This window comes from Pseudoliparis swirei, chromosome 11 (genome assembly GCF_029220125.1).
Source record: "Pseudoliparis swirei isolate HS2019 ecotype Mariana Trench chromosome 11, NWPU_hadal_v1, whole genome shotgun sequence".
NCBI lineage: Eukaryota > Metazoa > Chordata > Actinopteri > Perciformes > Liparidae > Pseudoliparis > Pseudoliparis swirei.
The window spans coordinates 23,197,376-23,215,101 of record NC_079398.1 but is presented as its reverse complement, the minus strand read 5'-3'; the positions used below and the strand labels follow the sequence as shown (position 1 = coordinate 23,215,101).

The 17,726-nt window shown below is 44.7% G+C and overlaps 1 protein-coding gene across 3 annotated transcripts in view; it reads right to left on the bottom strand.

The window, feature by feature from the left end:
* The window catches only part of fgfr3 (fibroblast growth factor receptor 3), a 55,723-nt gene that overhangs the window by 14,632 nt on the left and 23,365 nt on the right, over nt 1-17,726 (bottom strand). Inside the window, exons 4-8 of one of the 3 annotated variants that reach the window (XM_056425994.1) lie at nt 13,060-13,183; nt 12,750-12,940; nt 4,459-4,603; nt 3,326-3,501; nt 431-579 (exon numbers count right to left, since the gene is read on the bottom strand). In XM_056425994.1, the coding sequence (XP_056281969.1) occupies nt 431-579; nt 3,326-3,501; nt 4,459-4,603; nt 12,750-12,940; nt 13,060-13,183 (785 nt within the window). The remainder of the gene's footprint in view (nt 1-430; nt 580-3,325; nt 3,502-4,458; nt 4,604-12,749; nt 12,941-13,059; nt 13,184-17,726) is intronic. The other 2 variants (XM_056425992.1, XM_056425993.1) reach the window with 2 other exon arrangements.

Genomic DNA, 17,726 nt, shown 5'->3' with positions numbered 1-17,726 from the left:
AAAAATTGACTGCGCTATGGTAAAAAGAAGATTTTGACCTTTTCATAACCTTGACCTTGAACTTTGACCCGATCAATCCCAAAATATAATCAAATGGTCCCCGGATAATAACCAATCATCCCACCAAATTTCATGCGATTCGGTCTAATACTTTTTGAGTTATGCGAGTAACACGCATACAAATAAATAAATAAATACACGGCGATCAAAACATAACCTTCCGCATTTTCAATGCGAAGGTAATAAACACGGAGGGAAGGTGTCGTTGTGACCTCGATGTATCGACGGCTCGTGTTTTCACAGCACGCCACGTTACAAGGACAAGGCGTCCGTCAGCCGTGTGAAATACGTTGCTCGGCGGCGTCTCTGACAGGCGTTCGGGCGGCCATGATGGATGTAGATCCCCGCTAGCATTTATTTTTGTTCTCACCGTGTCCGAGGAAACTCCCATTTGGGGTCGGAGGGCAGCTCCAGCTCCGAGACGTTAGCCAGCATGGGCCCGTCGCTGGACGACAGGCGGGCGATCCGGACCAACGGCGTGTTGGAGTTCATGGAGGAGTTTGAATCCAAGGACACCTGCTTGGGTGCAGAATAACAAATAAACTGTTATGGACTCCGAAGGAGGACGAGGTGATGCGTGGTTACACGAGCAGACGGGAGGACAGAGAGGAAACGCAACGTGACCTTTGACCCGGAACAGAACGCTTTCACTAATTCTGCTCAAATGGAGAAAAAAAAAATCATCCGTCGGCGTGAGATTTAGTCGTCGTGATCCAAAACATTTTGAGTTTGTACTGAAATATGTTTTGGAATTAATAAATGCCTCTTCCTTCACGCGTTGGTCTGATTGATTTAAAATGTCAAAGCCAGAATCCCAGGAAATAAAGAGCGAAACACAGAAATTGAAAAAGTGCTGCAAATGTTTCACGGCTCCGGTTTGTCGAGAACGTCGTGAAGTCGGATGTAAATATATTTCCGGGTCGACCTCGGACCTCGGTTTCAATTCACGGATCTCAGACTGAATCACTTCCAAACGCCTCGCGTGTCGACGCCGGCGTCGGAGCGCCGTCGGCCCGCCGCCCCGAGTCTCGCTAGTCTTTTGTTTTGTCAGAGAGATTCGGGGCGGCGGCCGCGACTTTTACAAACGGCCGACCCGTGGCCGCGCAGGAGGAAGCGAGCGCTAACGAAGACGGATGGAGGAGGGAGGCGAGGCGGGACGGACGTCTCCATCCATCAGCGAGGCCCGTCGGCTCCACGTCCTCCCGCCATTTATCTGGCTGCTGGGGGGGGGGGGGGGGCTCCGGCCCCGCTGCTCCTGATGGATCCGTTCGTCTCTGCCAGCTCGGGCCCCTTCGGGTGGGGTCCTCGAACAAACACGTCCGCTCACCAGACTTTCCTCCACAAAAGTCTTGACCGCGGCAAAATGAGAAAAAAATGCAGTGAAGCTTTAGAAAGAAAAGAAATAAAACTGCATGAAAAGTAATATGTGATAGAACATGCCAGGGGCTTTATGGGAGATTTACTCAAAGTTATGAAAAAGAAAGGAGAGAACTGGGAGATTAGCGTTACAAAGAAATGAAGCAAAGATTACAGAAAAAATGCAATAAGATCTTTCCCTGCTACCAAATAAGAGCATTTATATGAAGGTCGGATAACACTAGAGAGTTAGAGGCTACAATTAGAGCCTCTTTTAAAGATGACGTTTGTACCTCATGGAACCTGACAGGGCGGCTCTTATGTAACCAGGATAATTAGAGAAACACGAGACTGAAAAACGTTGTTTCAGTGTTTGTTTTCCAAGGATTTTAAAATAAGAGTTTTCTCTTCTAAAAATGCACAAAGAGCAAAACCCAGTAAATGTGCCCAGAGGCGACTTTCCATCTGCAGTCCCAATGATGATGATGTTAACAACAAACCTAAAAACACGAGATTACATCTTAAATATAGACAAACTACAGACAAATAAAATAAGGAGAACAATGTTAAAATGGACAGAAAAAAACATCATGTCAGAGACACAAAGAATACAGACGATGAAATATAGAACACAGACTAAATGAAATATATAAATATAGAACCACAGACAGGTGGACGACAAGAAAAGACACGCAGGTAAACGGTCGACAAGTCAAGAGTCAAGACACACAGAGACCTGACAACAGACTCATAGACAACAACAGACATACAACAACAGACATGCAGACAAAAACCGACAGATAGACAATAACAGACAGACATATAGACAAGAAGACAGACAACAACAGACATACAACAACAGACAGGCAGACAACGACAGACAGACAACAACAGACAGACATACAACAACAGACATGCAGACAACAACCAACAACAGAGATATAGACAATAACAGACATACAGACAACAGACAGACAACAACAGACATACAACAACAGACATACAACAACAACAAACAGACAGACAACAACAGACATACAACAGACAACAACCGACAGACAGCAACAGACATACAACAACAGACATACAACATCAGACAGACAACAGACAACAACAGACATATAGACAATAACAGACAGACATACAACAACAGACATACAACATCAGACAGACAACAACAACAGACAGACAGCAACAGACAGACAAACAATAACAGACATGCAGACAACAACCGACATGCAGACAATAACTGACAGACAGACAACAACACCAACTGACAGACAACAACTGACAGACAGACAACAACAGACATGCAGACAACAACCAACAACAGACATATAGACAATAAAAGACATACATACAACAACAGACAGACAACAACAGACATATAGACAATAACAGACAGACAACAGACAGACAACAACATACAACAACATACATGCAGACAACAACAGACAGACAACAACAACAACAACTGACAGACAGACAACAACTGACAGACAGTCAAAGTGAAAGTCCACCCCGGACAGTTCAGTTTGAAGAGGGACCAAAACGTCTGAAAGCATCGGATGCAGAGAAAGTGTGAAACACGTTTCTGATCACATTTCCCCCCTGATGTCTGGAAACAAATGTAAAAGGTTTTCCCAGAAACTTCTCTATAGTTTGGTGAAAAGTTGGTGAGTTAAAAAACAAAATTGGATAGTTATGGAAAAATACCCTTATGGATTATGATTTTCTTTAAAAAGGCTAATTTGTGACATAAATATAACTACATCATCTGCATCGTGCTGCACCGACGTCATACATCATGCTGGAAGCTGAACTAAACAGGCAGGGAGAGAGAAGAGGAAGAAGAAGAGGAAGAGGGGGGTTAAGTGCTCATACGAATCTTGTATCTACTTTCTGTTACCTGTCTCTTGAGCGGGAACTTTGACAGTTTCTGCACGGGCGGCGTGGGCAGCGTCTTCTGCGTCGTCATCCTCATGCGGCAGAGGACGACGATGACCACGGCGAGGATGAAGAGCACGCAGCCCGTCACGTAGATGAGGATGTCGGCGTAGTAGTCCTCCTTCTCCGGGCTCACTGCTTCGGGACGGGGAGGTCACACACACACACATTGTTCGTTATGTGATTCATTCTTCCCCATCAGTAACTTTTCTTATACATTATTAAAAAAGAGCTTTGCTCACTAGCACATGTCACCTGTATGGAGGACTTAAAATGACTCAAGTTTATACAAATAAATAAATGCATGAATAAATACAAGAATAAATAAATAAATGCTTAAATAAATGTATAAATAAATAAATAAATACAGGAATAAATAAATAAATGCTTAAATAAATGTATAAATAAATGCTTAAATAAATGTATAAATAAGTAAATAAATACAGGAATAAATAAATAAATGCTTAAATAAATGTATAAATAAATAATTACATATTCATTATAAAGCTAATGAATACATATAAGTTATAACTCAACAAGACATCATTAAATAAATATATTTCTACATTTCTGTATTTCTGTATTTCTTCATTTATTTATATCTCTATTTATGTGTCCACACATATTTCTTCATTTATTTATGTGTGACATTTACGTGTCCTTATATGCAAATGAGCTGGGGTGTTGCATACACCTGAACATATCCAAGAAGTGGTTTTCTATAACATAAGTCAAAGCAGAATGTAATCAGCCTGTAGTTGTATCCTGGAGCAGGTGATTGCACCTGTGATATGCTTCTCCTCAGGGAGGTAATTATTGTGTGAACGTCTTTAAATCGCCTCGTGGCCTCGAGACGTTCGAACAGACGATCTGCTCCGGTTACAGAACCTCTCTCATGTTCGGTTTATGAAATTAAAAAGGTGTTGCGGCGAGCTTAAAACGTGTTAACAAGTAATCTATGGGAATGAGGTTTGAACATGATGGTGCTACCGAGCAACAACAACAACAACAACAACAAAAAAGCACACAATCGTAGTTTGGAAATGGAAAGGGACGACGAGAGAGGAAGGAGCCGCGGAGAAGAGAGGAATATACCTGGAAGCACCGTCAGCCAGGCAGAGTGGTAAGCATAGCCGATAGAGTTCCCTGCCAGGCAAGTGTACTCGCCCGCATCCTCAAAAGACACATTGGTCAAGAAGAGAACCTCTAGCTCCTTATCTGTAGTGTTAATACCGGCCGTCTGTGGAGGATGAGAGGGGGGGAAAAGATGGAGAGAGAAAATAAAGAGAGAGAGAGAGAGGAGATATCATGAGCCCGAAAGCTCCTTAGAGGAAACACCAAATACACCCTGTAGGAAAGGACAGTGAGGACGAGTGAGGATTTAAAAAAAGGAGGGATTTTCTTCTGCCGTCACCTGAAAACACCCAAAGCATCACCGTCACCGCGAAAGAAGCCGCACGAAACCCAGAGAGCCGTCGCGCTGCCACGCCTCCGATCCCGTGGTTTTAAAAATCAGTCTCAGTAGCGGGAACGTTTCCTCTCAATTTGTCTCGAGAGTTTGCTCAAATTCCTAATTTGGATTCTAGTGTGGAAACCTGCCTCGTGAAGTCTTCCTGCAAGATACGGTCGCTAATGTAGAAAATACTTGGCACGTGTTGAATTACACTTAAAGCAGGTTGAAATGTTCCAGATCATTTCAGTTTGGATCACCTATTGAAGAAACCAGACGGTCAGACACAAATGACTTGATAAGATGTCGATTTTTTGCAGCGGACATTTTCTTGTTCCCTCCACCGCTCTGACTAGACCTCTCAAAAGCTTTTCAGCCTTCAGCTTCACTTTTTGATTTTGGATGTTGTTCTGAAATGTTTTTGTAGTTCTATATTCTTTATATCTTTTGTTTTTAGGGGTGCCTCAAGGATCTATCCAGGGCCCACTGCTTAAATTCAATTCAATTAAATTCAGTTTATTTGTAAAGCCAAATTTCACAAATTACAAATTTGTCTCGGAGTGCTTTACAATCTGTACACATAGTCATCCCTGTCCCAATTTTGTAAAAATTTTTTTTTAAAACAACTACCTCTTCACGATTTAAAAAAAAATGTTTTGCTACTTCCTGTAGATTATAGTTCCCCAATTTGAAATGTGTGGAAATAAATGTCAATATGTTTTTCAAATCCGAATTAAAAACACAAAGACTTACATTCAGCATTATAAAGAGAAAGACTTACAAAGACTTCATAATACTTTGGAGGACGCTGAAGACCCAGCGTCGCTGCTAAATCACCTTGAAATGACTCGAGAAGGGCATCTCTGCAATGGTGGCTTTCCCCCTTTGAGTAATGGTGGGAGCGATGACCACTGGGGGGGGGGTTTCTAACCCAGTGTCTGATGTGGCTCGGTAGGGGGGGGGGGGGACTCTGGTTCCCCAGGCCTCAGTAATGAACAGTGACATCCAGACATAGTCATGAATCAGAGTGCCGCCGCATGCTTTCATATAGAAGCACATTAATACAGCAGGAGAATGCACTCCCGGGGAAATCAATACGGTTTGATCGGTGGGGGTTTCTACGTGGCTGTTGATGCGTGTGTGTGTGTGGGGGGGGGAGCGAAGCTTTTGAGATTGTCTCAGTAATTAAAGGTGTGATATTGTGTTTGTTATTGATCTGTAAGGCTGTGGATGATGGACAATGGATGATAGCAACTAGTAACAGAATGTGAGAATGTAAACTTCAATCCCAGTAGAGGCATGTTTGTATGTGTGTGTGTGTGTGTGTGTGTGTTGTCCGATCAGCAAGCCAGCGAGCCACTCAAACCCACAACCAAGAGGAGTCCCGCGGAGAGGAGGAGACGGAGGATCGCGAGTGGTGGAGGCTCCGGGTTTACCTGCTTTGTGGATCTTAAGCCAGAAAGCGTTTTCCGACTTGCCTACAAAGTTGGAGGCGCGGCACCAGTACTTCCCGGCGTGCGTCTCTGTCACGTTGGACAGTGTCAACTTACTGTGGGCCTCGGTGTGTTTACTGACAACACTCTGCGGAGGAAGAGAGGCAGTGAGGCCGGGGCAGCGAATTACGAAGAGATCACATGTACACACAAACATATGAAAACACACACACACACACACACACACACACACACACACACAATAAAGCAGACTTTCTGTTTGAGATTAAAAGCATTAAAAAGTAAAACCTGTAAAATATACACAAACACACACACACACACACACACACACAGTGTACTGTACATTGGGAGATTAAAGGCATTGCAACATGTCAATCTCAGAATGTGTGTCTGTGTGCGTAAACACACACAAACCCACACAAACACACACAAACACACCGCTTGTGGCAGGCTCTTCGGCGGAGAAACTGCAGATTAATAATTAAACGGGGCCGAGCACATAAAGGAATAATAATGAACCCCCCCCCCCCCACGCCGGGTGGAACGCTCAACGTTAAACTGTTTTTCCAGGCATCAAAAGAGCGATACAGGCATAAAAAAAATAAAAAAAAGTGTTTCTAAAAGCTCTTGCATGCCCCCCCCCCCCGCCAGCTGTATTTAACTCCCATCGTATATAAATATATATATATATAAATATATATCTGCCACACGTGAGACGTCGCAGAGAGTCTGAATGAACTGTGGGGGCAAACAGATCTCAGTAAATACTGTTTCAATTATGTGGTCGTTGAAAATAGAGCGTGGAGCCGCGGTCTGCCCCCCCCCCCTCCTCCTCTCTCTTTCTCTTGGCCTGTCGGTCTCCCCGTCTCCCCCTCCTTCTCTCCTTCTCTCACTCTTTATCAGGCTGGCACCTCGTTACATTTTACACACAGGTCTCGTTTTTTCAGAAACTTCTTTGCGTAAAAGTGGCGACGGGAATGTCGCGACGTCAGACGTCAGTAACAGATCCCGGCCCGGCTGTCTCCGCTCCTTATGCTCAGCTACCTGGCTTCCTGTTTACTCCTAAATACATAAGAGCAACATCAACCCTCTCATCTACCTCTTGTCAGGAAAGTAAAGAAACTCAAGTCAAACTATTCCTTCATGCTGTGCTGGCTCAGTTTCCCCGACACGTTTGCATTTGTAAACTAGAATGGGCACTCGGTAGAGTGCATACCTTCGCATATCACAAGATTGGGCATTGAATTATGAACATTTTGGCATTAGTTGCATGCCAATTGGATACAAATTGACCGTGCTATGGTAAAAAGAAGATTTTGACCTTTTCATGACCTTTGACCTTGACATTTGACCCGATCGATCCCAAAATCTAATCAAATTCAATTCAATTCAATTCAATTCAGTTTATTTATATAGCCCAATTTCACAAATTACAAATTTGTCTCGGAGTGCTTTACAATCTGTACACATAGACATCCCTGCCCCAAAACCTCACATCGGACCAGGAAAAACTCCCAAATAACCCTTCAGGGGGAAAAAGGAAGAAACCTGGAGGAGAGCAACAGAGGAGGATCCCTCTCCTAGGATGGACAGATGCAATAGATGTAATGTGTACAGAAGGACAGATTTAGAGTTAAAATACATTCAATGAATATGACAGAGTGTATGAATAGTTCATAGTAGGCATATTCCACGATGGAGACCTCCACGATCCATCAGGCAGATGGCGGTGGGGAGGAGGAGGGCGGAGTCTCAACAGGACAGTGGCGTAGTCATGAGCAGGAATTCCACGACCCAGACGATCCATCAGGCAGATAGGATCTATGCCGTCTCATAGGGTCCGATGACCCCATGAGACGTAAAGTCAAAAGGACTTCCGGGAGAAAGCAGAGTTAGTAACGTGTGATTGAGAGATGAAAATTCATCCTTAAGGAGAGAAAAAGAGGAGATAGGTACTCAGTGCATCCTAAAACGTCCCCGGCAGCTATAAGCCTATAGCAGCATATCAAGGGGCTGGACCAGGGCAAACCTGATTCAGCCCTAACTATAAGCTCTGTCAAAGAGGAAGGTCTTAAGTCTACTCTTAAACGAGGTGACTGTGTCTGCCTCCCGGACTGAAATTGGAAGCTGGTTCCATAAAGAGGAGCTTGATAACTAAAGGCTCTGGCTCCCATTCTACTTTTAAGACTCTAGGAACTACAAGTAGTCCCGCATTTAGTGAGCGTAGCTCTCTAGTGGGGCAATATGGTACGACAAGCTCCTTAAGATATGATGGAGCATCACCAATCAAGGCTTTGTAGGTTAAGAGAAGAATTTTAAAAGTGATTCTTGATTTTACTGGGAGCCAGTGCAGAGCAGCTAGTGCAGGAGTGATGTGATCTCTTTTCTTAGTTTTAGTGAGAACACGAGCTGCAGCATTCTGGATCAACTGGAGGGACCTAAGAGATTTATTAGAGCAGCCTGCTAATAAGGAGTTGCAGTAATCCAGTCTCAAGTAACGAACGTGAACCAATTTTTCTGCATCTTTTGAGACAAGATGTGCCTGATTTTGAAATATTACGTAGATGAAAGAATGCAGTCCTTGAGATTTGCTTTACGTGGGAGTTAAAGGACAAGTCCCGATCAAAGATAACGCCAAGATTCTTTACAGTGGTGTTGGATGCCAGGGCAATGCCGTCTACAGAATCCACATCACCAGATAATTGATCTCTGAGGTGCTCAGGGCCGATTAAAATTACTTGGTTTTGTCTGAGTTTAACATCAAGAAGTTGCAGGTCATCCATGTTTTTATGTCTTTAAGACATGCTTGAATTTTACAGAGTTGGTTGCTCTCCTCTGGTTTTATCGATAAATATAGTTGAGTGTCATCTGCATAACAATGAAAGTTTATGGAGTGTTTCCTGATAATATTGCCCAAAGGAAGCATGTATAAGGTAAATAAAATTGGTCCAAGCACAGAACCTTGTGGAACTCCGTGATTAACGTTGGTGGTTATCGAGGCGTCATCGTTTACAAATACAAACTGAGATCGATCTGATAAATAGGATTTAAACCCAATTAGTGCCGTGCCTGAAATGCCAATCGACTGCTCCAGTCTCTGTAACAGGATGTCATGGTCAATGGTGTCGAATGCAGCACTAAGGTCTAACAAGACCAGGACAGAGAGGAGTCCTTTATCTGCTGCCATTAAGAGGTCATTTGTAATTTTCACCAGTGCCGTCTCGGTGCTGTGGTGTTTTCTAAATCCTGATTGAAATTTCTCAAATAAACTATTATGATGTAGAAAGTCGCACAACTGATTTGCGACCACTTTCTCAAGGATCTTGGAGAGGAAGGGGAGGTTAGAGATCGGTCTGTAGTTAGCCAATACCTCCGGATCCAGAGTGGGCTTCTTCAGGAGAGGTTTAATAACAGCCACCTTGAAGGAGTGTGGTACGTGGCCTGTTAGCAGAGACACATTGATAATATCTAATAGAGAGCCGCCAATTAAAGGCAAAACGTCTTTAAGCAGCCCGGATAATAACCAACCATCCCACCAAATTTCATCCGATTCGGTTTAATACTTTTTGAGTTATGCGAGTAACACGCATACAAATAAATAAATAAATAAATACACGGCGATCAAAACTTAACCTTCCGCATTTTCAATGCAAAGGTAATAAAGAAATACATAAAGATTGTATAATAAAGATGATAAAGCTTATAACAGGATCCATCAGTGAGGGTCCCCCGTGCTCACGAACCCACCGCTTCAAGAAATAGATGAAGGCGGCCACGTTAGATTATCTCAGTTCCATCTCCTCCTCCTCTCATTTTCCATCCCTCCCTTCTCCTATTTCTTCCTCGTTGCCTGCGTGAGTCTCTCTCTCTCTCACCCCCTCCCACTCATTCTTGGAGCCTCTCGCCCGCCATCTTTACCCACCACTCTGTCTCTCTCTCTCTCTCTCCCTCCCTGCTGACTTTGCCCTTCCCCGTGTTCCTCAGCTCATTTTTTCCATGGCTTTTTTGGGTGCCTCTTCCCTCTTTCCTCCTCTTCCTCCTCCTCAAACCACGCGACGCAGCACATCTGACGGCCGCGGCGGTTAGACTGAGCCCGTCTCTCTGCCTGCGCCGCCGCCACCACGGCTGCTAACTTAGTCCAAACCAGATGTTTGTTTTATTCCCTCGCTCTCTCTCTCTCTCGAAGGCAGGGAAAAAGAAAAAAGGGAGAGGCTAAATAAGAAAGAAAAAGGCCTTCTTGGGTTCTTCCTCTGCCTCGCCCCACGGTGGGTTTAGGGTGTCGTCCTCTTCGGTGAGGAATGCTTTCTACTTTCTATTCTTGGAGATGAGACCTCCAGGAGCTACTTGATTTTGAGAGGGAGCGCTTGTGATTGAGAAATGCTTTTTATGCATTTCAGGGAGAAAAAAACATCAATGGCTTGAACCAAAAAGCACGAATCAGAACAAATCAGTATTTCATCAACACCTGGAGATGGAGGCTCGCAGCCTTGTGCGTTACTTGATGTAGAACAGAGGAGTTCATTCATAGACACGTCCAGCCAATCAGCAGCAAGATGCAGCATCAGTGAATCACAGCTGGACTGCCAGTGAGGCAGGGATGACTTCAACGTGTCCCACATGTGACCTTTAAGGTGGATTTATGCTTTTCTCAGGGTGATATCTTCTCAGATCGCATCGTTTGGTTTGTACACTAGTTTGGGGTCACTTAGAAATGTCTTTATTTTTCAAAGAAAAGCACTGTTTTTTCAATAAAGATAACATGAATCAAAAATACACACTATACATTGTTAATGTGGTAAATGACTATTCTAGGTGGAAACGTCTGGTTTCTAATGAAATATCTCCAGAGGTGTATAGAGGCCCTTTTACAGCAACTATCACTCCAGTGTTCTAATAGTACATTGTGTTTGCTAATCGCCTTAGAAGACTAATGTCTGATTAGAAAACCCTTGTGCAATTATGCTAGCACAGCTGAAAACAGTTATGCTGGTGATATAAGCTATACAACTGGCCTTCCTTTGAGCTTGAAGTTTGAAGAACAAAATTAATACTTCAAATATTAATCATTATTTCTAACCTTGTCAATGTCTTGACTATATGTTCAATGAAATGTTCAATTCATTTGATAAATAAAAGTGAGTTTTCATGGAAGACACAAAATTGTCTGGATGACCCCAAACTTTTGAACGGTAGTGTATGTCTAACATTTTCTTTCCTCCGTCTGCCCTTTTTACTCTCGGAAACATCAACATGATGCATTTGATCTCGTCTATTATTTGTTTTTAAATTCAATAAGTAAAGTTCAGGGAGACATGTGCACATCATGTAACTAATAGCTAATAATATCAGACGTGTTGTTGATAGACATTCTTTTAACAATGTGAAGACAATTAGTTTGCTAATAGAATCATGATTTAATCGTCTCCTTGTGGAAGTACTTCAGCAATGAACAGGTACAATATATTGGTGGCAAAACCGACAACTGGAACAAAAATCCACCTTTAATTACGGTTTCATTGAATTTAAATCACCCTCACAGTTGCCAAATATTGTCCGACATTAGATACCAAAATGCTTCATCTCCTCTTAAATCTATTGAAAGGGTTTTATAACACACAGATTAGATTATTGCAATGCTCTTTTTACTGGTCTTTTGAAACCGTCAACTGAAAAATGTCAACTTAATAAGAACTGTGCTGCTATTCTTTGAACCCAAACAAGGAAAAGGATGAATAGTGGCCTGGTTTAAGAACAATCCCTTGGCTTAACGTATCTTTAAGTATATATTTGAAGGTTCTGCTCTTCGTGGTTTGGGAGCGACCTACGTTACAGACGCTGTTGTTTTATAGCCCTTCACGAGCTCTCAGATCTCCTCCCGATGTTTCTTTATGACACACAATTATATGCACGAGGGAAAAAAGCAGCACAGCTGTTTTTTGTTTTTTTTAAACTATGCTTCAAAATGATGGAAGACCCTTTCCGAAAGCTGTAAGCGACACGGCCATCGAGAACAATCCGCAGCAACGGCTGATTTTGGCCTCTAATTAATGTCGTTCTAAGCGTCCTTTGTCTTTGTATCGTCTCATTTTATTGTCTTTCTGCATGTGTTGCATTTGTATTTCTATTTGTTTTGTAAAACTCTTTGAGATAATTCTCAGTATGAAAGTTCAGGATGAAACAACTTATTATTCTGTATTATTTACTATTCAAACTGAAGCGGTGCAGGTGCACACACACCTGGTTTACAGCGTTATCATTAGGTTCATGATGCTGCCGTTAAAGTGCAGGCGAGGCTTTCCGTTCCCATGACGACGGCGTACGAGCTCGTCGATCACGTGCTGCCGTGAAAGGAGCCCGTGCCCCCCCCCCTCCCCCCGCAGACCCGCCGACTGTCCACACTCATTCAACCAGACATTTAGGGGGCGTTCATGAGGAGTGAAATCATCACAGGTTCAAATCTCCGCCCGGCGACAGCCGCCCACCTTCAGGATGTTGACGTAGGGAACGCCGTCGGGGCCGTAGCGGCTGCCGTTGACCTCGATGTGCTTCAGCCACTGGATGTGCGGCTGGGCGTCGCTGTACACCTTGCAGTGGAACTCCACCTCGCTGCCCACCTCCACCGTCTGATTGGCTGGCAGGCCCGCCTGGAGGATGGGCCTGTGGGGCGAACGCTCTGTGGGGGGGGGGGAGCACAGAGTCATCATCACGGGAATGACGCCGCAGGAAATGAAGATGTTCGTTCACGCAGAAGCAGCAGTGAGAGTCGTCGTTGTTGTTGTTGTTGTTGTTTACCTAGCACATCCAGCTGGTAGGTGTGGGTGATGGCGCCGTACTTGTTCTGCACCACGCAGGTGTAGTTGCCCCGGTCCGACGGCACGGCGCTCTCCATCACCAGACTCCACTGCTGGTGTCTCAACTGGTGGTGGGGGGGGGGGGGGAGAGAGAGAGAGAGAGAGGAGAGGGAGAGGGAGAGAGAGAGAGAGGGAGGGAGAGAGAGACAGAGGGAGAGGGAGGGAGAGAGAGGGAGAGGGAGGGAGAGAGAGAGAGAGGGAGGAAGAGAGAGAGAGAGAGAGAGAGAGAGAGGAGAGAGACAGAGAGTGAGAGAGAGTGAGAGATAAGAGAGAGAAAGGAGAGAGAGAGAGAGAGAGGAGGAGGGAGGGAGGAGGAGAGAGAGAGAGAGGAGGAGGGAGAGAGAGAGAGAGAGAGAGAGAGAGGAGGGAGGAGAGAGAGAGAGAGAGAGAGAGAGAGAGAGGGAGGGAGGAGGAGGAGGAGGAGGAGGAGAGAGAGAGAGAGAGAGAGAGAGAGGGAGGGAGGGAGGGAGAGAGGGAGGAGAGAGAGAGAGAGGAGAGAGAGAGAGAGGGAGAGAGAGAGAGAGAGAGAGAGAGGGAGGAAGAGAGAGAGACAGAACAGTCAGCATATGTCATTGCAACACATCTAAATAATCTGTAAAGGATGCTGACCCTATTTCAAGAAATCTCAGGGGGTGAGGGGCGTGTTGAGGGGGAGGTGAGGTGAGGGGGTTGAGTGGGGGGGGTGTTGTGTTCTCAGGGCTGACAGACGGCTGCTTATCCTGGATATTTCCACTTGTGATATCCATCCTGTCATCTCAAGTTCATGCATATACCTCAGGACTTAAAAACATCATCTTTCCACCTCACCACCTCACCGAGGCTGAAGTGGAGACCCGCGCCTCTCAGAGGAGGAACACACTAATCCTCGCCAGCATCACATCTCCTCGCCTCCCTCCTTTGACTTCCTTTCGGTTTGAAACATCAGGGCGGCCATGTTTACCGAGCCGTTTACCCGTTTGAACAAACATAAATGGAACAAAAAAAGAAAGAAAGAGGTGCTGGTTGACGCAGAGCATCAAGTGAGACCGCTCTCGTCCGATGAGGCGTCTGCTGCAGACTTTGGATCAGATCTTAAAAAGAACCAGGAGAGACTCAAGAAATCCTCAAGGTGCAGGATTACTTTACAAGTTGCTAAACAATGATGGCAAGAGTGAAAATAGATGATGAATCTCTTAACCCTCCTGTCACCTTCAAATGTACGAACATCTTTTACCCTCGGGGTCAATTTGACCCCAGCAATTAAAACCTCCAGAAAATTATTAGAATTAATATTGTTTCCCAAGTTTAAGTGTGAGGTACTTTATGTTTGTTTGTTGATACCTAAATATCCCATTAAATAAATTAAAAAGTTGATATTTCTTATATGTTTTACAGCCCGGGGTCAAATTGACCCTAAAGAACACCGATGGGTACAAGTTGTGTTCAGGACTTTGAAAACATATCATCGTGGGAATTTGCTGTTTTCCCAGTTGTCCCCAATAAATTAGGAAAAGTCGTGAAATATGAAGCAAAAAAATTTATTTCATTTTTCTAGAGACGTTAAACATTGAATGGGATCAAATTGATCCCAAAAGTAAGAGGAGGGTTAACTTCATGTCCTTCCTGCAGTGCCAGATCCTCTTGTGATGAGAGCGAGTCGCGAGTCTGCTCAGAGTGGAAACACGCGGCGAGCGCCGAGCGAACCGCCTCGGAAAGAAAAGAGGAGGCCGGAGCGGGCGACGTCAACAGAGAGGCTTTTCGGGGCGGAACACTCGGCATCACCTGCGTCGGAAGAAAAAATGTTCCGACCCGGAGAGGGCTCCGTGTTTTCAGACGTTTTAACCCCGCGCGTTTCAGGTGGGAGGCCATTCACAGAAGCTCTATGTGTGGAGGTCAAGGGTCACTTTGTTATACACTCCCTCTCTCTCTCTCTCTCTTGGAGGCACATGCGGAAAACAATGTAACTACTGTAAATATTATGCTCGTGTATGCTTTCTTTTTCCTTCCATTCGCCCCGCTCAACACTGGCAAATGTTTTTTGGTTTAAAAAAAAAAAAAAATCTCGAGCGGCCGGCTCCACCCCGTCTGCCCCTCTCAGAGCCGGGGAGTCAAACTGGAGTCAATGGCTGCTCTCATGAGCAGATGAGTGACGCCTTCTGCTGCTGCGGTCGCTGAGCACAGAGGAGGAGGAGGAGGAGGAGGAGGAGGAGGGGAGGGAAGCTAGAAGGTGGTAAAATGTAAAATACGAGCTGAAGCCGATGCTCAGCCGAAGCCAAGACCACCAACAGGAACAGCCTGAGATCAGGGCTGCGGTCTCATTCGGCTCTCCGTATGATAATAACAAAGTTTCATCATAACACAAAGCCTCGGGAAGGTACTTCAGTTCTCCGCTTCTCTTGAGGTACGGCTGCTTTGAAGTACCTTCAACTCCACTCAACGTAACCGACGGCTCACACGATTTAAGGTTTTCTCGTTTCGCTGACGAGGAAGAAACGGTCGACGTTGAGCTCTGAAAGCCAGACGGTGTCGGCTCAGGAGAGTAAAACGTGTATTTTTTGATACAATCTGTGATCCTTCAACTTCAAACTGGAGCTCCGAGTATTTAATAATTTCACCGTTTGCAACTCCATGTTTTTGGCATTCATAAATCTTCACGATAAGAACTTTTCTCCAGCCATTGTCAAAGTTAATACAACTTTCTAAATGTCTTTTATTTCATCTTAAAGCAAGACCGTGGAGCTTTTGAAAAAGGAAAACAACATTTCATTCCATTTACAAATGAAAAGTTGAGATTCATAAGCATTATACTCCTACAGCATGACGTGTGCCGGTACGACCGGTAGTTTATGGAGGTTCAATTATCGCTTGCTATAAAACTAAAAGTGCAGATTAGAAAATTATTGATTACCCGCTATCCCATGACGGTCGTGTATGGGAACTGTGGCCACTTTCAGCAGATATAGTCGAGGAATGCATCTTTCAAATTCAAGAAATCTGGTGGTAATAATGAACTGTGAGTGACATTTTCACTTTAATTCTCCTCCGTCTTTCCCTCAGCACATTTAATTACTTTTTTATACAAGCCACTTGCTTTTATGACCATGTTACATTGGCTAACCCCCGTTGAACCTGCAGCATTAGTCCCCGAACGTGATAATCCAATCCATTCCAATCACGCCAGATTCCAAACAGAATTACATTATTAAGGAGCTTATGTCGGAGTCAGAGGAGGCTTTAAAGGTTTTAGGGCTTATGGGAACGGACGGGGGAGTTTCACATTGCCAAAAGTGTGCATCTGAAGGAGACATTTAATCACCACAGAGGAAAAGAGAGAGGGGGGGGGAGTTTGGGATTTGTAATGCAGCATTTTGTGCATGAATTATCTTGAGACAAATAAAGTAATCGGCTTCATCTCAACATACTTTTGTATGCCATGGAAAACCGTGAGGTGAGCTCCCCCCATTGGCGGAGCCTTTCGCTTATTTGAATCAAAACAAGAGGCCCCCGGCTCAACCGCCAGCTCAAGTGGTTCATAAAGGAGCCGACCATTTTTTGCAGTGTATACAGTCGTCTGAGAAAACACAGGAAGCTCCGCTCCCTTTACAGTCCGAACGCTCCGTCTTCACCTCGCAGAATAGCCCCGTCAAAACAAAAAGTGACCAGAATGTATGACTTTGTCGGAGCGCCCCAGATCTGCGCTACCGTCTGACTCGACCTCCAGAGAAAGCGGGAATAGAGAGAAGGGGCCCCGAGGGGCCCGTTGCCCCGAGTTTGTCTCTCCGTGCTGCTGCGGAAAAGTCTGTAAAACTGGAAGTGTGAGATTTCAGAGGAGGAAAAAAAACAAATAACCAGGATAATGTGTCTTTTTTGAGAGCCCTTGGTGTATTTGTGTAAAACAACAGAGGGGGGGGGGGGGGTGAATGACCGTGGAAGCTCTCAAATTAAAGTCCAAAAATAATCTTGCAAAGTGTAGAAATTCCTAAGCGGCCTTCAGAGACTCACAATCGGGTCTGTGTTAAAGTCGGACTGGAAAAACATGGATGTAAAGTGCTTAAAGTCTTAAAAAGTCACCGTGTGGCGCCCGTTTAAGAGCCCCGGGTTTGGAAACCTGTCAAAACAGGGATTGGAGAGTCAGTTCGGGCCGAGCGACCCGGACGAGGCGAAACAATCACGACATTGTCCCCTTTTGTCCGGCCCGTGCCGCGGCGGGTCGGCGCCAGGACAATGCAGCGCTCCCAGTACAACAGCATCGGCGCTGGCTTTCAAAGGCAAGGCCGCCTCAATAGGCCGGCGACACGCCCATCCCTCCCCACCTCCATCTGATGGCCCAATAGAGAGGTGACCTTTGACCTTTAGTGATTGAGATGTTTTGTACTCAAGTTGTGATCGATTCAGCATGTGCGAGAGCATCGAGACCAGTGGGCCCCAAACTATGGCCCGCGGGCCGGATACGGCCCGTCTCCACATCTGGCCCCCTGATTTTTTTCGGAATAATGGCGACTTATTATTTATTTCACAAATAGTGTTATTTATTTCCTGACTTCTTTCTTTGAAGATCCCAGAGAGGGGTAATTAATTATTATTCATTTCACAAATAGTGTTTTTTATTTCCTGACTTTTTTTCTGTGA